Below are 24,531 nucleotides of genomic sequence, written 5' to 3'. Positions count from 1 at the left end.
CACTTGAGGTGTTCGAAGTGAAAACCTGACGACTGTACAATTGCGGCGATGGGTTTGTCCTAGAATATATTAGACTCTGTGTTTGGCCAAATGCAGTCATACATAATGGGATGAACGGATTGGGCGTTGTTATTCCACAATCTTTTACAAATTCATCTAGTTAAACCAACCTTGGAATTTGTATGAAACATGGAGTATTAACTAAGGAAATTATTACACGAAAGAAGGAGCTAAAGCCTAAAGGCTGGCCTCTATAAACTAAAGAGAGGAGAGCAATCTATTTCTTTTCACAAAGAATCCTTTAGCCTAAAAAATTGTTAAGAGGTAAAGAATCATTTAGCCTAATAAATGCTAAACTAACAGAAGAGAACAAGGTTAAAATTGATTGAAAAATAATGCGACTCCACAGCTACTACTTTCTCCTTTTTAATTTATGTATTACAATTTTGATCATTAAAACTAAAAATGAAAGAATGATTTTTTTATGAATTTGAGAGCTTAAACACGTAATCATATTTGTACAACAGCAACAACATACCCAGTATATTTCCACAAGTGAGGTTTGGGTGTACGCAGACCTTACTCCTATCTTTGCTTGGTAGAGGGGCTATTTTCGATACATCCACAGCTCAAGAAAATCATTTTCAAAAGATGGCACTACAAGAAAGAAGACATTGGCCAACAATTTTTTTTTTTTTGTCATAGTATTGACTATTGTTGCAAAAAGTACTTTTGGCAACAATATTTTTTTGTTGTTGCATAAACTTTTTCCATCGGTTGTTATTGGAACGCCATGCAACAGCTTTTTTGTTGTTGCCAAAAGTAATTTTTGCAACAATAGTCAATATATGACAACAAAATTAAATTGTTTGGCAACAAAAAAAGTTCATTTTTAAAAGTTTTATCATATATGCCAACAATAAAACTAAGTTGTTGTCAAATATTGAATTTTGCCAACAATATTATTTCTGCTGCCAAAGAGTTGTTACCATTTCAGCACTTTCTTGTAGTGTGGTTTGAAAGAAAATGTAATATTAGTATTTGTATGCACATAAAACTTTTGAAATTTATAATCTTAAACATGTCATAACATTTGTACGACGAGAATTTTTTATTAAAAGTAAAATAAAAAATAAATAAATTATGTTTAAATTTAAAATGAATTATGAAAAAACACGGAAATAAAGTATAATACTCCCTCCGTTTCAGTTTATGTGAACCCATTTGACTGGCTACGACATTTAAGAAAGAGCAAAGACTTTTGAAGTTTGTGGTTCAAAATAAGTCTTGAATATTTATGTGGTTGTAAATTATTTCATAAAGTGAATTTATTTTTAAATTAGGAAAAAGGTCATTTATTTTTGTATGAATTAAAAAGGAAATAGGTTCACATAAATTAAAACAGAGGGGGGTTATATTACAAGAAAAAGAAAGGGAAAATAGGAAGACACATAACAAACCCAGCTAGGAAGAAAGTGGCGGGAAGTTAGTTGATTAGAGACAAGACTGGTAGAAACAGAAAAGGCCCCGAGTAACCCCACTTCCTTGCCCCGAAAAACTTGCAACAGATTCACATTTTCGTTGACTACGTGGCATCAACAAACTATAACAATTCACCATTCCAATAACTATAAAACTAAAAAAAAAATCCGCGAGGGAAAAAGAAGAAGAGCTACGCTACGTATATATTACGCGCATTTACGTACTGCTCACAGAAAAAGGAGTGAGGAAATTAAACAGAGAGATTCACACACTAACGAAATTCTCATTTCGGTTCTAGAAGTTTCGATCCGAATAACTTTTAGTATCAAATTTTTGCTTATAGAAGAATCAACGTAACGAACGCTTCTCTTTTGCTATCAAAATCGAAAATTTGAAATCCGTTGGTATTTCCTCTGTTATTCTGATTACGGAGCCATAATCGACTTTGGCAACAGTGAGTGCTCTTTAATTACCTGTATTGATCTTCTTAAATATGAGTTTCGTTTGAATTTTGATTTGCTCTGTTGTATACACTGGTCAAACGTGTGTAAATTGGTTTGCATTGACCTAAACCCTAGCTCCTTGTTGGTTCTGATCATGCTGTTTGATTTCCTGCTGAATTTTGAACGCAAAATATAGGAATCTGTTTTTTGTTTTTTTTTTTCAATGTTTTTACGTGATATTTATAAGTATTTGTGATATTAGTTAGGGAGTTGTGTTACGTTGTTGAGGACTTCCTTTGTTTACTTTAACTTGTCACGTTTGGCTTCTCGAGAGTCGGTTTGACTAATCTTCAGAGCTAAATTGAATTAGATTAATTCAATATTTTAAAATTAAAATTTAGATGTTTTAAAACTATAAGAAAAATACTCTCATATTAATATGATGAAAAAATACATCTTAAAATATTGGTCAAAGTTATGTAGTTTGACTCTCGAGAAGCGAAACGTGACAAGTAAAAGTGAAGGGAGCGAGTACTTATTAAATAGGACGTGGATGTTGTCATGAGCAGAGTAGTTCTGGATATTCAAGGAGGTTTTGCTTAGATTTTAGGTGTCATTGCTACATGCTATGATGTTTTGTGTAAATGTGAACTTGATGCAACTTATGTGTTTGATAAGGTGACACTACTAGTGGAAAGTAATCTTAAATCATTTTTTGGTCATTCGGTACAACGTACAACGATATGAGAGCCTGCATTTTTTCTCTGTCTCTATTTTGTAGGAAAATTGCCATTTCTTAATAGTTTGTGTGGAGGTTCTTCTAGAAACCATTTTCCTTACTTTAAGCTTATTCATGATTATTAGTTCTTCTGAAATAGTCTGTATGATATTACTATCCTTAATATTACTGATCTCTTGAACGTAATTTTTTTTTGAAGTCTTCCTATGGAGGAACCATGGGGGCTATTTTGCTGTGTACCGGATGTTTGGTATTGTGATGATCAAAGAGCTAGAGTTCATATAACAGCTTAATGAACAACCTACAGAGGAACAGTCTTGGAGAGAGGAATGTGGAACAGGTGATGTTTATTGCTTAACTTCTCTATTCTTTGCTGCTTAAGAACGGAACGATATTGAAGAAGGGCAACAATTAGTTCCACTGTAACAGCTCCGCATTGTGCTTGGTAAATTTCCTTTTCCTCCAGGAATAGGTTCTTTTGTGAGAACCGAAAAACTCTCACCACCATTATGAGAAAGTTGGCTTCTTATTCTGAAATAACACTGTAAATGTTTGTATCATTTAGTCAATAAAGGAAAAAGTACAAATTGCAGGTGATCGAAGTAAGGGAGTCGTACTGGTTCACCTAGTCATGCAATGAATAGAATCAAGACAATAATTACATCAACACCTATATTTTTGTTTTTCAGACCTTTACATTATGTTTGTTTATCAAGGAGGATGGAAAAAGAGAGAAGGTTCCATGCAAATTCATATATTGACCAATGGATCTGAATACCTGCAATAAGCAGCAGTACATTCATTATGAGCGTTAACCGTTAATTTTAAAATTAGAAGTCAAACTTAAAATAACTTAAAGGATACTCAGTTATTTCTTTTTCTGGTTGCTCCACCACAGACACCTATATACTGTACTGCCTGTTATTAATTGGTTTCACTTGTAAAATGACCAGCTCCCTTTTTTTCTGGGAGAACATGTAATGTGATTATCTGCTGTAGAAATCTAAAAAAGCTATTCTCTGTTAGAAAAGAGATAAAAGCTAGCATTGCTGTCACAAATTAGATCCAGTTGGTTGAAGTTCAGTTCCATATACAAAAGTTAGCCTTCTGTATCATGATTTTAGCAGTTCAATCCCTTTGTTCCATGCCGTACATAGACCTTTCCTTTTCATTTCAATTCTAAAATTATTTTGGCACAAAATTTTCAGCTCTATTATATCCTTAAATAGTTACATGGATCCCATGTTCACTCTTTTGACCAGACTTCTTTCCCTGTTCTGTTTTAGAACTCCAGAAACTAAGATTTGGCCTTTTAAGTTTCCCTTGTCAAATAGTGGTACAATTCATATATTATCTTAATAACTGCACAAACCAAGGTTATTAATTTGAGGAATAAGGGAGTGTCAGTTGCTGATACGGTAAAATTTCTATAAATGAGCTGTTATCTTCAACCTACAGACCCTTGTTTTTGCAACTTGCAGGCCATTACAGCCTTAAAGAGAGGATCACACCTACTGAAGTATGGACGCAGAGGAAAGCCAAAGTTCTGCCCTTTTCGTCTTTCTACTGTATGGGCTTTGCATTAGATTTTGCATTATTTCCCAATCTTTTTGCTTATTTTTTTTCTCTGGTTTGCTTCTCCTCATAAGAGCATGCTCTTTGAGATATCTTTTCATCTTCCAAATCTGCATTTAACGACTCTAAATGCCATATATTAGGCAAGTATAGTTTAGAAATAGCCGATTCCTCAAAGTCTCAGCAGCACTAAAAAATGTGCTGTCAGAATGTTCAGATTTCTTTGAAATAAATGTCAAGTTCTGAACTACCTGAATTTAACTAGCTGGAAAGGTCTATTGCATGCAACAATGCACAAAAAGGAAATATCGGGTGAGAATAGCTGATAACTTAATGATCAAATTATGCCCTTCTTTGTACACTTTCAAGCCATATAAACTAAAAATTTAGGGCTCACTTGACTAACTGAAACATGGTCTTCTCTTATTTTAGCAAGGAACAGACTTAGAAACACCTTTCATATCAATGTATATACTTGGAATGGAAAAGAAAGCAAAAAAAGTTTGAGAAGCTCAAAAATATTTTGAAACATGTTTAGTAGGAGTCTGGGGAGGGTGGGTGTACGCAGACTCCCCCCCCCCCCCTCCCACCCCCAGTGCCCACACAGACACACAAGGGTCTTATTCTCTGCTTGACCTATACTGTGATACCTTTCTCATGCCAAAAGAGAGGATTGAGGTGAAGTCAGAGCATCCAAGGCCAGCTCTATGCTTATTTCTTTGTTCTACTTCTTCAACCCCCCCCCCCCCCCCCCCCTTCCTCCTTATACAGACACTCTTTTACATACAAGGGTCCTATTCTCTGCTTCAAATAAGGGGTACTCCTCTGAGGTTTTGTAACCCATTCTCAAATTATCATCCATCAACTGCTTCTGATGGATAAATTTCAGGATGAAACAACACTGATATGGTGTGTTGAAAAGGAGGAGAAACAGCTTCAATTGAATCAGGTTTCAAGGATTATTCCCGGTCAACGAACTGTAAGATCTAACGCTATCAATATCATGCACGCCAAACTTCATACTAAGCGGTATTGTGTGACTAATTGCATTTTTTATCTCAAATGAAATTGTAGGCAATTTTTCAGCGGTTTCCGAGACCTGAGAAAGAATATCAGTCATTTTCACTTATATATGGCAAAAGATCCTTGGATTTGGTAAGTAATACTTATAGTCTTAAGAGCACGCCACATTACCTTCTAAGTTTCAGCACCTGCATAAAATGGAATTCCTTCCCTTATATATTTCTTTTTGAGTAGCAAATAGTCATCAAACTGTTAGAGATATAACTAATTACCTATGTACGGGGAAGTGTGTGATTTAGATAACCCTTAATGATATGGACCTGAGGATTGAGCCACTTTTAATTGATTGATTAGCAGGTGGCTTTTTGAATGCCTTCCACAGTTTATTGATTGACTCTCTTTTGAGGTTAAAAATTCCGAGCTATGCATTTTTATTTCATATCTTAGTTGCCTTTTTGTTTTGGTAAAATGTAAATCTGTGAAATAATCTATGCAAGTAGTATGAGGAGATGGCAGAAAATTGGAAATTGTATCTTTATGCATAATTGCCTTTCTATGTTGGTCAACAATTAGCCAGTCTTCATGATTCAAAGGAATGGTTATCTTTGCTATTACCTTGCCTTAGGCATAGACAACTAACATTTGTGGCAGAGTGTGCAGTTTGTCTGTTTTTCATGATATCTGAACTTTGAGTCATTTGCAAGCTTCAGGAATAATATATTGTAGATTTTAGTAACTGCTTCTTTCGTTGGTCGAAATACAACATTTAAGAAAGTGGAAACTTTGTATTTGCATATCGTACTTCGCTTATATTATAGAGATGCATGTGCTTGTGTCCTTCCTATGAGTGAGAATTCCCATTCTTTAAATTCCAATGGGTTAATGAAGCACGATAGTATGAACCTCTGTCCTTGCAAAAACTTAATGCTCATTACTGGTTAGATATGGTTACCATAAAGATCATCATTAAAGCATGTCTTATGTACTTCCAAAGAATATGAACTAGTAATCTCAGAGTTAAGAAAATAGGCTGACGCAGAATATGGTGATTGTAGTAGACCATTGGTATTAATACAAAAATGAACAATTGAAGAATTTTATATCTTTAGATGATAGAAACAACGAATTGAACCCTTTGGCAGATCTGCAAAGATAAGGAAGAGGCAGAAGTCTGGTTTGTTGCTCTCAGGGCCTTGATATCTCGGGTTAACTGTCAAAAGTGGACAAGGGATATAAGACATGATGCCGCATACTCTGATGGTTCAACTTCTGTGACACAACGAAGTTTGTCAAGTAGTAGTGGAAGCAGCAGTACACCCTATGAGGTACTTACTGTGATGCTTTTCTCATTAAGCTGATTGATTTATGGTCTTGACTCCTTCTCTGTTCTCATTACAGGACCCAAAGAAAAATCAATTGTGTTCAGTACCATCTCAGAGTCCTCCAAAAAAGAGATTAGAAAGAGCATTCTCTGACTTTTTACTGTATAATTCAGCCGCAAAATGTTCTTCCCATAGAGAGTTTGCCGCTAGTTCCCTCAACTCAAGATCATACGGGAACTTAGATGATGAAATTGGGCGGAGCTCTACAGATACTGTCCGAATTAGTTTCTCCAGTGCCGTTAGTTCATCTAGCCAGGGATCTTTTTCCGCAAATATTGATACCCTTTGTGACATTTTAATATGGGGAGAAGGAATTGGTGATGGCCTGCTTGGTGGTGGGATGTGTGGACTTGGAAGATTTGAAGCTGCAAGAAGGGATGCACCTTTGCCGAGGATGTTGGAATCAGCATTACTACTTGATGCTCAATATGTTGCTTGTGGGAGCAGACATGCCATACTAATCACAAAGCAAGGAGAGATTTTTAGTTGGGGAGAGGGGTCAAGTGGCAGACTAGGCCATGGAGTAGAATCTGACGTTTCTAGCCCAAAACTTATTGACACTCTCTGTGGGTTGAATGTTACATCAGCAGCATGCGGAGATTATCACACTTGTGCTACAACACTCAGTGGAGATCTCTTTACATGGGGTGACGGTACCTTTAACTTTGGCCTCCTTGGGCATGATACTGGAATCAGTCACTGGACCCCCAAAAAAGTAAGGGGTCCTTTGGTTGGTAGGCATGTCTCATATGTCTCTTGTGGTCCTTGGCATTCAGCTGTTATAACATCAGTTGGCCAACTTTTTACTTTTGGTGATGGAACATTTGGTGCTCTAGGTCATGGGGATCGTAGTAGCACTGGCATACCTAGGGAAGTTGAAACTCTACAAGGACGAAGAACAGTTAGAGTATCATGTGGGCATTGGCACACTGCAGCTGTGGTAGAGCTTTCTTTTGATGATTCTGGTTCTAATAACTCCCCACCTCGGAAGCTTTTCACCTGGGGAAATGGGGATGACGGACAACTTGGACATGAAGATACTGCTTCTAGACTCACTCCATGCAACATCGTACAGTTGGATGAGATTAACTTCAGTAGAGTAGCCTGTGGCCATAGTATTACAGTTGCTCTGACAACATTAGGAAAAGTATATACAATGGGGAAAGCTGATTATGGGCAGCTAGGAATTCCTGGAAGTACTGGGAAGTTTCCTTCTTGTGTTCAAGGAAAAATTACAAATCGTTTTATTGAAGAAATAGCTTGTGGCTCTTTCCATGTTGTGGCCCTGAGCTCAAACTCTGAGCTTTACACGTGGGGAAAGGGAGGAAATGGACAGCTAGGACATGGGAATAATCATGATAGGAATACTCCTACACTGGTTGAAGCGCTGAAAGCAAAACAAGTAAAGCATGTGGTCTGCGGAAATAATTTTACTGCTGCCATTTGTCTACACAGAGAGGTGTCTATTGCTGATAATTCCATTTGTGCTGGATGCCAGAGTCCATTTAATCTCAGACGAAAACGTCACAACTGCTTTAACTGTGGGCTTGTCTTTTGCAAAGTGTGCACCAGTAAAAAATCTGTAAGAGCTTCTTTGGCTCCAAAGATGAATAAACCTTATCGTGTATGTGAAGATTGTTTTAGTAAATTGAACAAGGGCTTGGATACTGGATTGACCTGTCTACCACCGAAGGCCACTATTGGAAGCTTACAGAAGAATACTGGCGAGAAGGGGAAAGAGATCTCGCCTTCAGAACAAAAAGGCCTTCTCTCTAGGCTGTCCTCATTCAATTCATTCAAAAGGTCTAACAATCAACATTTTAAAAAGAACCAGAAGCAAGATTCAAATTCTGGCAATGTCTCTCCAATTCCTAATGGCAATACTCAGAGTGAAGTATCTCAAACATCAAGCCCGTTGATGTCTTTTTCTGATTGCCCTGAGAAATTGTCTGTTTCTTTTGTTGGATCAACAAGTCATTCTCAAGCTGGTTCTCCTGCTTCTCTGGAATCAAGTTCATCTTATTCTGTGTCATTGAGATCTTCTTTTGCTGCACAAGCAAATCACAAGGTGGATCTTGATGATTCGAAGCAAACAAGTGAAAGTCTGAAAAAAGAAATTTCAATATTGAAGGAGCAGGTAAAAATGGCAAGGTTTTTCGTCAAGCCTCTTTATTGCTGCATTCTTTTTCTTAGATAAAGCAAGGTAATTTTATCAAAGATAACAGATGAAAACAACATCAATAAAAAACTTTGTTTTAGTTATTCTGATTGATCCAAAATAGTTTTTTCATGCACAATATCCTACAGTCCATTGACAAAGATTGTGTTACTGAGGTTTTATAATATAGCATAGCAACCTATTGCACTAGATACTGATACTTCTCTTGCAAAGGATTTCCTTGAAATATTCCAAGGACCAACTGATTAGAAACAGCAGCCAGCTTAAAAGTTATAGTAAACTAATTAATCTGTATGCAGTGTTACTTCTCCTTTAAACAAAGAAATTTATAGTAGAAGTTGATCTGTACGAGCTCTATTGCACCTGAGACATACCCCATGCAGGTAGAGATTCTCACCCAGAGATCTCTATTCTTAGAGGCTGAGCTTGAGAAAAAGTCAAGGCAACTACAAGAGAAAACTGATGAAGCTAAAATGGAAACAGACAAAAATAATGCTGCAAAGGAAGTCATCAAATCTCTAATGACGCAGGTAGACCTTTTTGTTCTATATGTTTCATTACATTCTTAGTTATATTCTGCAGTTAATTAAAACTGTTTATATATCGCTAAAGTGTACTAATAATCAATCAGATTTGGAAATTCGAATTTTCCTGTGGAAATTTTCTGTTTACAAAGAAAATTGTTTATCGATACATCCAGCTGCCTCTTTGACTTGTCCAAAGTCTAGCACAAAAACCTTGATAGAAAATAAGTCAAATTAAGTACCTGATAAATAGTTTTGGCATTTAACTTAGCAGGGAGAAAGAAGAAAGGAGAAACAAAAAGATCTATGTAAGAGAATGTGGAACCAATAAATGTGAAAATGAATGAGTGCCTAACAGAAATAATAATCACAACTGTTAGAACTGGTAACGAAGGTACTTCATTACATTACATTCCAGTTCAGTTTTTTTTTTTTTCCAGTTCAGTTACTCTAGCTAAGCAATATTTTTCCTTTTTTATGATGTTATGTGATTAGAGTTGAAAATGGAAATACGATCATTGCAGCTTAGCCCCACAATGATTTTGATCTCAAGATAGTTCGACAAAATAGGTTGTGATTAGAAATAGCATATAATGGAGATACGTTAGAGGAAAATAGGATATACTGGCATGATGCATTACATGCCTGAGTGTTCATTGACTTGGGAAAGCACCCTCTTTAGCCCTGCAACTGGAATTATTCTTTCCAAAATTCAGGAGCAGTTCTGGATATCTTCTGCTGTTATTCAATCCAGAGAGGACTTAGTTTACACTTGGGACAACTTTCATCCCCCTTATAGGTCTCTATCCTTATTTCCGTCTGTAACTACTATTCATTGAAGCATTCTTATTATTGTGCTTTTTTTCTGGATTCTCTGCTAGGTAAAGGGCACCACTGCAAGAGCACCTCAGGATGGTTCTGCAGAATATCTGATCCATTCGATGATGACACCTACAGTGCCTTGAACCTTGTATCTGAAGGACTAAGGAATAAACCAACCAGCTCGGATTTCATCATACTCCTATTCTTTTTGCACTTATCTGCTGATCACAGAAGATCTATGGTAGGTTTCGAGATTACTTATTCATTGCATTTAACTATTTTGTCAGTGAGTGGTTAATTATGCTTCGGGAAAAAATTGGTTAGTTATAATCTGGATGGAGTTTACTTCGGGTAAGCATTGATGCCTTTCATGCTCCTACTGACTTTTGATTGATATAGACTTTAGAATTAGTCATCAAACAAATAAATGGCATTCTTTAAGAAGATAAGGTAATACATCTAGTACCTTTCTTAAAAATAATGGAAGGATTATATATATATATATATATGTAAAAATGGTTAGTTGTAATCTGGATGGAGTTTACTTCAGGTAAGCATTGATGCCTTTCATGCTCCTACTGACTTTTGATTGATATGGACTTTAGAATTATTCATCAAACAAATAAATGGCGTGCGTTAAGAAGATAAGGTAATACATCTAGTACCTTTCTTAAAAATCATGGAAGGATATATCCTTCCATGATTTTTAAGAAAGGTACTAAATGTATTAATCTGGAAACATATCACTCTCAAGTCATTCTTAACCAAAGTGTGTGTGTGTGGTGGGGGTTATGTTTGTTCAAATTGATAATCTAGTACAAGTGGCAGCTTTTTTTATCTATAGAAACTCTATGCAATTTAATTTCTGGAATATAGCTTTAATGTTAAAGACTTATAGTTTGTACAAGGGGAAGTTTGGTTGATCCTTTTTCTGGCAAAAAGGAACCTCAAGCTGATTCTGGTGAGCATACAACTATAGGGTATCATTCATTCTAGCCCAAGCCAAAAGCAGCAAGTGTTGTATCCTCAGCTCAAGCTAACCAGATCCGAGAGAATTTAATTCTTCCTTCTTTAAGAAAATGACACAAAAGCAACTTCTTTAACAAAAGCAAACTCGCACCATTTTCTCTAATCAAGAATGAAACCCCTCCCAGTGCTTTGAAGTTTCTGAGAGAAGCTATTTGAAATATGTCTTGTTACTACTATATACCAAGTGGCATAGTATTCCTATCATACGGTCGATACATGCCCATGCTGCATGGTTGACACTCACTCACACTATTAGACCATAATCTGACTCTAAATATTGTTAACTCAGTATATTTACTTCAGTTAATTATGTCTATCCCAGATAATCATCTTGCCACTGGCCTATGTCTAATTTGTAGCTTGTTGCTTGTTTATTTGTCCGTTTGCCAATGTTGTATTCATGGTTCTAGTCATGCATTGTCTAAATCAATCTATGTTTTCTGCATTTTGAAATGGATGAAGGGCCTATTGCATCAATTTGAGGATTCTCCTCCGGCTTGCTATCATGCAGAAATGATCCTAATTTTTTAAGTTTCCACCGTAAATGAAAGGATCACATCAGCATTCAATTGCATCATGTGAAACCACAAGTATTGGAGAACTATTTGATAAAAAATTTCTTATCTCAAATACATTTTGATGGAAGTTATCTGCATCCCTGTGTATGTGCAGTTGGAGATGTCATCTATGTTACTGAAAGCTTCAGTCTTGAAAATCTGAGAATATGAGATGCACGCCAACTGGTTCAAGGGCAGGAGTCTTATTACCAGTATGACGATTTGATACTAAAGAAGCTGTCTCTCTATCAGAAAGTGTATATTCAATTTTGCATATAGAGTGCAGCTAATATCCTTAGTACACATTAGGATGAACGGAAGGCTGATGTGTCTATGATGAGTAGGTGAAAGGAAAATGAAAATGGCGACAATAATCAACCGACTGTGACATGTACTTCCACGTTCGAATTCATTCAGCTGTTGAAGTACCTCTTCTTTCCCACTTCATGCCGTTCTCTTTCTCCCAATTGTGTAAAGAAGTACGAGGATTTTTTTTTTTCTAATGTCACTCCGAGGATCTAGATCTTTTCAATTTTGACGATGTTACTGTAGAATAAAAGTTTTAACACTACGAGTATTCTGATCAAATACATAAAAGCAACTTATTCAGTAGAATTCGCAGTTTCTCGAGCATCGAGTCTAGTTCCCAGCTTTAAATGGTTATATTTTCACATGCCGCTAATCTTTAGGTGCAGTGTTGTGAGAAAAAAGAAAATATGGTATTGTGGTGCCTTCGGATGACTTAAAAAATATTATAAATTGAGAACTGCAAATATATTTTTGTTTATGATAAGTTCTTACTAAATTAGATGGCTACTCGATATACCATTTAGTGATGTAAATGTTACTTATATCATTATGCCAAAATAAAAAAGTGAGGATAAAAAAAGGACCTTACCATTGTGTTTTGACAATCTAAAGCTACAGTGCTTCTGGGCCAAAAGTGTTGGCTCTAAGAGTTCTGAGAGCAAGCTGGGTTCATCCTTGTAAGTACTTAGGTGCACTTGAATCAACTAGGAATATATGTAGACTGCATATGTAATTTTATTATATGCAGGTGAAGTGAATTGGATTCACATTTGTCTTTTTCTATTTTGTTATCTTTGGAAGTTTACCATTTTCTTCAAGATATTCATTGTTTTCATGACTGCATTAACATCAAATCCTTTTAACCTCATCAGTAATTCTACTCACTTTCCAAATGCATGCCCTCATTTGCTTCTTCCAAATCATCAACATTTCGTTTATGCTTGTTCCCAAACCAGCAAGGCCATAGGCAATGATTTTAATTTTTTAAAAGACCTTGACGTGCATCACTCTCTGGTGCATCCGCAGGCAAAGATGCTTGTAACCCTTGTGCCAAAACGTTATGATTTCTATTGGGCCTGATTGTCCCAAATGGATTTTACCAGTATCCGACATGGACACACGAAGTCTAGCCTTTCTGCTGGAGCATAATGGTGAGCTGAAGTCTTCTTCAATTTGGAATGTCTTTCAATTTTGCTAATATGTCTACTTTTCCCTTTGGAATATCTTTTATCCATACGGGGCTGTCAGAATTTCATGTGGAATCACCTGATAAAAGCATTAGAGTAATGGCAACGAGTAACTCTTGTTTTCAGAATTTTCATGTGGAATCACATGATAAAAGCAATAAAGTATATTTCTTGCTTGAAGATATAACAATTCAACTAGCAATTCTGATTGTTGTGGTTAAAGGTAAGAATATGGTGTAATCTATTGCTCAATATGGACAAATGGTCTCTAGAGATGTATAAGTGACAATGTATGAATGTGGGAGTATGCTCTTCTAGTTCTAGGAAAGGGCCTGTAGACTTTGTCTAGCGTGTTTATGTATTCCTTTAGATCGAGAGGCCTATAGGGCAAATAATAAGTAAAATAGAAAAAGATACAAAATGATGAGAATATCTGACATTTCAATCGTTAAAAATCTCTTATTTTACAAGAACAATTCAAAAGAATGAAAGAAAAAGATAGATGACACCAAAAAGGTCATTTTAATTGAGTTTTAAAGCTCTTATCTTGTCCAGAAAAAAAATAAGTTCGATTTTCAAAAAATTTATTTTTCTTTCCCTTCATTTCCCAGACTATGGTCCGAATCGAGTTTTTCGTTGCCTTCATCTCCCTAGACTTACCCCAAAAAGGGAAAAGTTAGGGAAAGCTCCGTTCTTGAAATTGAAAACCAACGAAAGAAACTAAGAAAGGGAAGAGAAAATTGGAACAATAACAAGAGGGGAAATAGAAGAAAATTTTCATTTGGCTCTCCATTCTCCACCTTTTTAAAAATAAAATGAAATCAAACAAGAAAAAAGAATCTTGTACCTTCTTTTCTTTTCCAAATCTAATTAATTAGCTTGCGGAAGATACGTACCTTTAAGAAACATCAAATAGGCGGGTTGGTAAAAATTAGCGTCGAAATGATGTGTAATAAATGGGTTGAAATTATTAAAAATTCTTAAAAGTTTGGAAATGGATCAAATTTGAATTGAAATTTAAAAATAAATTTGAGTCATGGTATGCGTAGAAACGATTTTTTTGAAAGAATTTTATTTAAAATATTTTTTCTTAAAAAAATATTTTTCTTGATTTTTCGTAAAAAAATATTTTTGAAAATATTTTCGTGTTAAATATTTTCGAGAAAAGCATTTTTTGTGAAAAATATTTACTTCATATTAAAACATCGCTGAAAATATTTCCTTCATATTAAAGATCTAATCAATACAAAAAAGTGTATACATAAAAAAATAAAAGTAAATCTCGAAGATAATAAACCCAAATTTAAGTAAATGTAAATCAAAATGAGCTAAAAAATTGGATTTACCAAAACTTTTAGTATTGGGCAAATTAGAGATCATTTTAAAATGGTATGTTGGGTTGACCAAATTTAAAAATCAGATTAGCAAATTATGAAATTATCTTCCATCGTGTACCCAAGAAATATTTTCCCATCTTTAAATTTTGGCCCGAGTTGAAGGCGGCAAGATGAAATCACAATGGATCTCACACATCGTTTTTACCGTGGCTCCAAATTTGAGACCCCTAGTTACCTTCATGGTACTTTTTCTATTAAAGTTGACTAATTATGGCCTCTTGACGTCGAAATACAAAATCCGCTTCACTGGAGGTATTTCCATCAAGTAAACATTAGAGAAAGACTCTTCTCAAAAAAAAAAAAAATTACACAGCAGAAGCTTGGCAACATTTCACCAAAAGATGAACTACATTTAAGAAACTACTGCAAGCAACTTATCATCTTCCACTTCCAGCCCAGCTTTCAATTTACATCCACGGAGTCACTTAGAACTTCTTGAGCTTCTGCCAAAGCTGATTCTCTTGCATCAGCAGCATATAATATCTTTTTAACTGCCACAGCCATCTGTGAAATGTAACAAGCCCAACCCCCATTGATTAGATGACTCGTAATACATGTTAGTGACAGAATGTAAAAACTTTGCTCTAACGGTGAGATACAGAAGGAGCAGTGTATTCAGCATTATGCTATACATAATTGTCAGTCAATGCACAACCACTTAAATGAAAATCTTTATAGTATCATACATCAGCTAAAGCAGTTGAAAATGTCTAGATAATGGGCAAAGGAGAAGACATAGGGTCAAATAAATTCTCTGCAACTCTTCTGACGTAATGCTGAAAAAAGCAAAGTAAAATAACCTAGGCCATATAAATACTCTCCTTACCATGTTATCAATGTGAGAATTAGAAAACATTATCGGAACAGTAAAATAACCTAGTCCATATAAATACTCTCCTTACCATGTTATCAATGTGACAATTAGAAAACATTATTGGAACCGTGTCCAAAGAATATATTCCCAGAGATGTTTGTTTGTGGTATATCAATTAGACACACACAAGAAAGTCACGCTATAGAGAAGAGCTTTTGGTAGCTAGGCAGCTACATCACAATCATTCTCTTTTGGTAGAGATGGGAGAGAAGAGCTTACCGGGACATCTTCTAGATCTGGAATCTGACAGAGAATCTCAATATCTCGTAACTTAGCAAAATAAAAATCTCTTTCTTTCTCCAGGTGGTCATTAGAGAGCTTGAGATCTGTAACCTGGACGGTTAAAATATGAGTACCAATAAGTATTCGAAGTACTACCACACAACCGAAACAGTGAGTTTACAACAGGAAAGTAGCAATTGTGAGTTATATAATTACAAGTGGATACTTATCACAGAAAGAAATGAAAAACAATAATAACAACTATACCTCAATCTCGATCTAGTTGGGATCTATTATGATTCCGCGATATCCGCTCCACTACTCAATAATTTATCTTTTAGGCAAATTAGAGATTCTCTAAAACTAGGAATTCTTTAAATCTTGACATATCCTACGCTGTCATATTATCTCTAACCAAACTTTAAAGACTCCTGTCAAAAACCAAACCTAATGTCAAAAAGAAGGAGAAAAAAGTAGACCAAGAGCAACAAATGTGATCCCTTAGTACGTAAACAAACAATATCCTAAGCTTCAGATTTTCTACGTTTCGGAGTAGTTTAGCAGTCCAAAAAAGCTTCAGCGTATCATTAACCATACAGAAACAAGTACTGTGATTGACCTTAAGCCAGCTTAAATCGAGCTTAATACTTAGAAGACACAATTATTTATTCAATCAATCAATCGGCTGAACCATAAGTAATAGGTTTTGAAAGATCCTACTTCACACAAATATTAGACTATTACCTCCTTTGACAAAGCCTGAATCTCTGCTGAAGAATTAACCCCACTCATTACTGGACTTGACCTTCCTTGTTTTATTCCTAGTAAAAACCATAGTTTAAGAAAAGTAATATTAACGAAGAACACATAAGGAAAATACCACTGCCGCAAACCTGTAATCTTAGTAATGCCTTCCCCTAATCCTGGGTTATGATAGTTGTTAGTTTGCAGTGACTTTGCAGTTCTCTGAGAGCTCTTCACATTTCGTTCCCTCCCAACCTTACTTCTGCGTTCCAGGGGATTATAATTCCTGCACACTTACAAGGAAGGAGAGATAACTAATGAGAATCCGGCATCCAAGTTTTAGAAGTAACAGAACAATCAAGTATGTGAGGAGAAGCACATACTCATTCATAATACCACCATTTACAGACTCACAATAACGCTTCATCCATTGCAGGAACTCCAAATTATCCAAAGGACGACCCTTAACAAGCCTGTTAACCTCAATATGCTGCAAGCAGAATGGAAATCAACTGTAAATTTGACCAAAAAGAATCATCTAGTTCCTCTCCGTAGCAGGTTGTTTTGTTTCACCATGGCTAATCCTTAGTTAAAAAGGTAGCTGTGCCGGTAATGCAGAACGGAAAATCTCAAAGGAATCATTCCTCCAAATCAGTGTCGAATTAGTATAACTGAATTTTCTAAAAAATTCTCTATTTTTTAACGGTGGTGTCCAGGCCAACTTGCGCACACCTCGACTTTTTCACTGGGTGCCTTCTATCTCCCAGCAGCACAGGACTCATTGTTTTAAATTTATTGTTATTATTATTATTATTTGTACTATAAGATAAGCACCATCACACATCCGAAGTGCTAAATACAGAAAAGTAAAACTAGGTGAGACAAGTATGTTGAAAGATTTAAACCGCACTTCACATGAGAAACAAAAAAAAAAAAAAAGCATTATCTGCCTTGAGAGGTTGCAAATGGAAAGAAGGGAGCCAAACTTTCTCAGTAAAAACATCCACATAAAACTTGAAATGTGTTTCATAAGAAGTTACCTTGTCAATTTTGAGCTTGTTAAAAACATCTTGCAGCACTTTGTAGTTTTGGATCATGTCATATTCAGTCTTTGCGTCAAAGTTGACCTGTAACAAAATATGCTCAACATCAAAGATGCCACAACAAACGAAACATGTTACATAGGACCACTAGAACATCACATGCAGTAATCACCTTGTGCATTGGAACAGCTCCAGGATAGGTCATGTCCATCATCTGACACTGCACAGCCCCAGATGCAGCCTAACATAATAAATTTGTAATTCATATATGTAATAAAACATTAGAAGAGAAACAAAGTCAGCAACATTTCAAAAGGTAATTATCATTTTAATTATACTGTATTACCTGTAATACTTACTGGTTAAGTAAGGGGACAGTATGAAGGTTGCTAAAATGTTGGCTAATCATTCCACCCATTACAAAAGATGAAACTAGAACCTTTAAAGCAAACTGTGATATCAACCCCACTTCACAAATAAATCTCATACGCATTTGCTTATCTAGTAACATAAATTTGAAAGGAGAATGTGAACACCCATTAACTATTTAATCTGTTTATAGATCCACATACTCCTACTAAAAAATTTGATTGGACACTCCATGATTTCATATGAACAAACTGAAAGCTAAATTTCCCACCAGAAACGAGAAATAAATGTTTCCATTGTCTTACATGATAAAACAGAAGCAACATAATATGGTCCATTTGCATTCTGTATTCAACTGAATATTAATCGAACTAGAAGTAATATAATTCTACCCCATTCATCAGCATGTTATTCCTGTGCCTTTTCTCAAGAACTGGACCTTTACATAAACCAAAAGGATCATTAACACCGTTATAGGTCGAACATAAATGCATCACCTAAGTGTCCAGGATTATAATTCAAAAGAATTCCATTGCACTTTACCCTAGTGACGAGTACCAAATAAATCCTTTGCAGTAGAGAGACGTGCCACGCCTCTTAACTTTTACACAAGTAAATTAAATTTCTCATAACATTATATTTATCTTGAAATATGCTACATTGAGGATTAAGATAACTAGGTGAATAAAATATATTAAGATAGACCAGTGAATTTCTTCATGTCTCTGTTTAAATCATGAAAACTTATAGAAACAACTTCCTGGGGAAAATATTGAATTATCAAATCAACCATAGCTGATACACAAAGGATTTTATAGCCACTCCAACTCGGGTACCAAAATCTGAAATCAATGAATCTCACTGAACACACAGCTACACAAAATGTAGATGCTAACTTTAAAAAACAATTGAGGAAAATTTCGCAAAAAGCAGCCAAAGGAAAAGCAGTAAACCAACAATGCCTTAATCAAACTAGCTAAGTTCCATATATGAATATCAATGTCTAATTCTCATTTACACCTTAACATTTAATTCTCATTAGCATGTATAACACGATAACGGGGAAAAGAAAAACAGAAAATAAAATTTGAGGAAAGGCGCAATTTCTGGAGAAGTGAACATGAAAATTGCAGCATTTATTTCGTTACTCTGAATGAAATAAATGTGGCCAGGAGGTCACCGGTTCGAGCCTGGAAACAAACTCCGACTATAGGGCAAGGTTGTGTACAATACACCTTTGTGGTCCCGCCCTTACCCGGACCCCGCGCATAACGAGAGCTTTGCACCGGCCTGCCCTTTTTTTACTCAGAATACGACAGAAAAACTATTTGAAAAATCAAATAACTTACAAACAAGAATAAATTAAGAAATTCCATAACAGAAAACCCTTGACATTCACCCAAAACTCGAGATATAGAAAAACAAAGAAAATGCAAAACACGAAAGAAAATCAGAAATGGAGGATACCTCTTCAATGCGAGTGAGATTAAGCTGCAACCTAGCATTAATCCATGTCAATAACTCATTTCTCCCAACAAAATACGCACTATCCATTATCCCTATATTCGCCATTCCTCTTTCGTTATTCCTAAAATTTCCTAATAAACCAGATGAATGGCTTTATATAGAAAAAGGAAAAATAAAGCAAGTCACGTAAATGGAATGTGAAGAAGAGAGATATTTTTATAGGACGGAAGAAGAAGGGAGAGAGAGTGCGTAAAGTAAGGGATTTTTGTAATTCAAATTATACAGTTTTAATATATAGCCGTTCCGTTTTATTCATTTGGAATTTGTTAGCCTAACCCCGCAATAAGTGCATAATTAATTAATTAATTCAACTAAATCTTGATGAAATTAAGATGCAAGCAAGCGTGGGAATTTAATTCTAGTTGTATAGGAATTTTTAATTAGGATTAATGGATTATTAAAAGGAAAAAGAAGGGATGATTCTAGCTTCTATACTTGTTTTGGGGAAAAGAATCGTTAGCTTTTTTGATTAAAAAAAATAGGACGAGCGTAAGAGCGGACTGACTGCAAGAGGGAAGCTTTTTGTCACTTTCGTGTTTGGTTTTCAGCAATTGCCAATTGGTCATTTTCTTAAGTTTGGGGGGTCCCAATTGACTTTGTCACATCATGCAAACTGAGTCCCAACCAAAACGCTTCAAAAAAAAAAAAAAATTTGAACCAAAATACCCCAACAAAAAAAAATATTACCAAATACTTTTCCGCGCTAAAAACTAATTAATAATTATAAAAAAAATTTAAAATTAATATTTAAAAAATTTGTTGCCTTCCATTATAATATGACCATAGATTAAATTAGACTCGACCAAACTTTAATATTTTATATAGAACCCTACTTATTTTTGTCGAATAAAAATATGTTAATTAATCGGATCTTAGTGGTTGAAAAGTGCTCGAACGCCATATTTCGCTTGGAACTGACATTATTGAAATTTTTTAAAACTTAAACTTGTTCATTAATAATTAATCAAAAGTTAGTCAAAATAATACAAAAAAAAAAATTTAATTTAATTGCATCATTCATATTCGAGTAGATGAAAATACTTAAACTTGTTCATTAATAAGAAACCCAAACTATTTAAAATACAATCATCAAAGTAAGAAAAAAACTTAAAAAACATTCATCAATTAATTGAGGATCTTGTTTGCCACCAAAAAAAAAAATTATAAATACTTCCACCGCGAGAAGTTTGACCACCATGCCGTAAGGGACACTTGCGCTTATCATGACCAACACAATTGCAACAGCATTTTTAAGTGTATCTCTGGTGGAACATCCATTTCATTATAAAACGCGAGTATGCATTCTTTCCGAATTGTGATAAATGCTTTATTTGCAACCATTGAAAATGGATCCCATGGGCTAATAACTCACTACCAAGTGGGTAGAACCTTCCAAAGATACGTTCTTGCATAATTTTAACCGTATATTCCTAAATATAAGTGCTTCTTAAATTGTGATAAAACACTTGAAGGCACGAGAACATGGCGTGATATGATTGCCACTTGCCGCATGTGCATTTGAATCTCACAAATTGTGTGGACTACCTCCTTATGGTGCACACTTGTTGTGAGTTCAAATATGCGCTCGGCAGTGGTCGTACTCCATCCGATCATGTTTCGAGCCTTATATTTGTGGTACTCGAAACTTTTTTGACTCGTTTTACATCCATCTTGCATTGCGTGTGCTTTGCCTCTTTTGAAATCGACGAACCGCTCCACAACCTACTTAAATGTCATTCTAATTGCGGTGACGGGTAGTCCCCGTGCGCATTTCAACAAGCCGTTGAACGACCTCGAGTTGTTTGTTGTCGCATACCGCATCGCTACCTTCATCCTCGTGTAATGTCCATTTGTCTTTATCAATTGCATTCAACCAGCCGGGAAGGCTTCCTCATTCGCCCGCATAATAATATCTATCTACGAGTTAAACTTCTTAATGATGCTCATTACCACATCCAATTGCTGCGGGATTCGATATGCCTTTTGGAAGTTTGCCTTCAAATGCCTTAAACAATAACGACGGTAGGCAAAGAGTGGTTACCCCCGCAAATTGAACATATTGTGCAATATGCCAAACATCGTTCGGTATCACATATATTCCCCATGCGATCCTTAATAACGTGTTGAAGTAGTCCAAAAACATAACGTAAATGCTCTAAAAAAATACAAGAGAATATAGCTCCATTTGCATCCATTCTAACTACACTTTATGTCATACTTCCCGTACACATGTGTTCCATCTATTGGTTGGCGACAATGAGCAAAACCATTAATGCATGGTTTGAAGGCCCACAACACAAAATTAAAAAAAGAAAAATGATATTTTCCATTCAACAATACAAATGATTAAAAAAATTAACGTTTGAAAGAGGTCTTCCAATTGCCGAAGACTAAAACATGCCTACGCCCAAGATACGCCTTCCTCCTAATAAAAGCTAAAACTCTATTAAAAATGGTATAAAAAAATAATAGATATAACAACGAGGAAATTATATTAACACCAAAAATAAAATAAATTAAAAAAAATTAAAACTAATACACGCGCAATCAAATTAGTATCTAGATGTGCAATGATCATTTGGGAGGTCACCCATATCACAATTAACTTTAGTAGAACTTTGAAATAGTCCACATCTTTTCAGCTTCTTTACCACCGAACATCTATTGGACAACCTTGATTTTTTCGTCATAGTACAATCGCTAAAGTTTTCCAATAATCATCAACTTTGAACTCCCTTTATCCTCGGATGCAATAAATCTTAACATTTCTTTGCAATGATTTTTTCAATGAAAATCATCCCTTTTTCAATATGAGCCTTTTGTTTTTACCGCATCCACCGGCTCTTTCCACAAACTTCGCCGAATGTGATCATCATCCGTAGTAAAGACAAAGGCATCGGGCGATCTTGAAGATGATCAAGATGAGATCTCGTAAGAATGCCAGCAATCGTGGTCGACTCTTGTCACATAAATTGGGCTTTAATTCTAGTTGTATAAATGAATTTTAATTAGGATTAATGTTCATCATTAAAAGCTTCTACTTGGATGTCGAGGATTAGTTCCAACCTCAATCTCATCGTCACTTTGCTCATCATCACATTAGGGTATTTCCTCACTATTTGGATGATGTCACTATATAACTCGGATAATCCTGACCATCCATAGCAAGCCTTTTGCCTATAATTTGGTGTAATCGTCCACATTCTCCCTACATAAGAAAGAGGTGTTTTAACTACTACACATCAAATAACACTAGAGTTAAAAAATAGACGTCACCGATAGTAATTTGTCAAACTCAAGGGGACCATCGCGTGTTAGATGGTAGGATGTTCAAGCTCGATTCATCCATTGGTGAGGAGATTTTCTTAATCCATATGGGTATAACTCCTAAATAATATAATCAACATCATTAGTAGCATTCAATGCCACACCTAATAATAATAATAATAATAATAATAATAATAATAATAATAATAATAATAATAATAATAATAATGATAATGATAATAATAATAATAATAATAATAATAATAATAATAATAATAATAATAATAATATATGAATATTTAAAAAAATTGTCTCGACTTAAACTATAAGTAGTCAAAAAGCTTTCGGGTACTCATGTCGTGGTAATTGTGTTGATAAGTAAGTTTCGCTTGAGTGACTTCGGCTCGAATTATAGACGAAATAAGGTCTAGTTTCCCGAGAAACCCTAGCCATGAATTCAAGTCGATTTCGTGGACCTTCTCTATACATTTCAAGGACGTTTAAAATTGTGCGTCTATAAATAAGGCGCCGAATAATCGAACAAAATATCGTCTCTTGAATGGTGCATAATTAGTTACATTGCGTAAATGATTTGACATTTTTTATATTTAAATTAAAATCCCTTGTAGTCTATTATACCTTGAGTATATAAGTCTGGAAACTTAACATGGTATTTTGGGAAGAATGGCCAAATTAGGCCCTCATTGGGATATAATAAAAGAAACTCTTTGAACAAAATTTGAGGAGGAATACAAAATGCAAAAACTAGATGAAGCTTGAATTTTTTTGGTTTTTTTGCCTTTTTTGCCTTATAAACTCGGTATTAATAGATTTGAAGTTTGAATATAGAACGCATGCAACGTTGTCTTGCGGTGTTACGTCAAATCAAATTAAGTGCGGAGTGTTGCATAATGCATGAAATAAACTGCGTTATTCTCGGAATAGTATCATACGTATAACGCGGTAATTTAATGGTTTTGTATAAGAGATTGTAATTAGTGGCTTTGTTTTGAGATATTGTACCTCAATCATAAACGAGAAAAACGTCATGATTCGAATCAATTTATATAACGTAATTTGACGAATAGTTGTTACCAACCACACAACATTTCACACAAAATTGAGTTACTATGTCATTTTTTGACCAATTTAGAGATATTAGTTGTGTTATATCGTTCACTAAAACATATTTTGTAGGATGGGAACTAAATGATGATGATTTTATTCAAATAACCCTAACGATATTGATCGAGAATACAATAATAAAATGAGAAAGGATTGGGATTGGTGTGTTAGGGGTAAGCACAAGTTAGCGTTAGGCTTAAACGCCCAAAAACGTGCTATGTCAATTCCTCGCGGAACTCGGTTTAATTTGGCTCTTTATCGTTTTCGATAATCGGATGCAAATACGTTTAGGGTAAAATATGGTATACATGGTAGCACAAGATTTAGATCAAGTGATTAGTGAAATGTTCGATGAAGATTAATATTTTTCTTACAATAAGGTAAGTAGGTAGGGTGTAAAGACCCCCCCAGGGTACTTGGGGTTTCCTCTTTCTTGTTATTAGACTACACCATTTTCAATGTCGAGTAGTAGAATACCGAAAGATTCATTTGATGATGAGAGTTCGAATCATAGCGAGTTTTCGAGCGATACCGGTGATTTCAAACATGAGCTAAATCCCCCTTAACATGCGTAATGATGATTTTATTTTACCGCGGGAATATTAGCGGTTTAGGCGAGAATGGTCACGTCGGCTTGTCGAATCGAACGTCTTGTTCGTGACTTGGAAAATCTCGCGCTCCGATCCCTACAAAGGACCTCTTAACCATGCCT

At 35.2% G+C, this 24,531-nt stretch overlaps 2 protein-coding genes across 7 annotated transcripts; one reads left to right on the top strand and one right to left on the bottom strand.

Annotated features, from left to right (window-relative positions):
- The first annotated feature begins 1,437 nt into the window (after positions 1-1,437).
- LOC132055660 (PH, RCC1 and FYVE domains-containing protein 1-like) lies at positions 1,438-12,388 on the top strand. 6 transcript variants are annotated; one of them, XR_009414618.1, is made up of 10 exons: positions 1,442-1,936; positions 2,864-3,004; positions 4,146-4,232; positions 5,129-5,218; positions 5,314-5,394; positions 6,405-6,587; positions 6,661-8,781; positions 9,207-9,353; positions 10,229-10,410; positions 11,871-12,388. XR_009414618.1 is itself a non-coding variant. In XM_059447603.1 (9 exons), exons 2-9 carry the CDS (start codon positions 2,957-2,959, stop codon positions 10,310-10,312), a joined length of 2,841 nt encoding a protein of 946 aa, XP_059303586.1. In that variant the 5' UTR covers positions 1,442-1,936; positions 2,864-2,956; the 3' UTR covers positions 10,313-10,411. The 6 variants fall into 6 exon arrangements, 2 of the variants coding, with proteins under 2 accessions (XP_059303587.1, XP_059303586.1); XR_009414620.1 differs by having other exon boundaries at positions 11,661-12,388; XR_009414621.1 differs by lacking the exon at positions 4,146-4,232.
- A 2,431-nt stretch (positions 12,389-14,819) lies between these two features.
- On the bottom strand, positions 14,820-19,876 carry LOC132055659 (microtubule-associated protein RP/EB family member 1B-like). Its single transcript, XM_059447602.1, has 8 exons — positions 19,368-19,876; positions 17,704-17,772; positions 17,529-17,615; positions 16,872-16,978; positions 16,638-16,774; positions 16,489-16,565; positions 15,742-15,855; positions 14,820-15,152 (listed from the first exon to the last, which is right to left on the bottom strand). The coding sequence occupies exons 1-8, from the start codon at positions 19,470-19,472 to the stop codon at positions 15,051-15,053; spliced, it is 798 nt and encodes a 265-aa protein (XP_059303585.1). The 5' UTR covers positions 19,473-19,876; the 3' UTR covers positions 14,820-15,050.
- Positions 19,877-24,531: the final 4,655 nt, after the last annotated feature.

Source organism: Lycium ferocissimum, chromosome 5 (genome assembly GCF_029784015.1).
Source record: "Lycium ferocissimum isolate CSIRO_LF1 chromosome 5, AGI_CSIRO_Lferr_CH_V1, whole genome shotgun sequence".
Taxonomy (NCBI): domain Eukaryota; kingdom Viridiplantae; phylum Streptophyta; class Magnoliopsida; order Solanales; family Solanaceae; genus Lycium; species Lycium ferocissimum.
The sequence above is the reverse complement of the archived record's forward strand: the minus strand, read 5'-3'. Positions and strand labels throughout refer to the sequence as shown.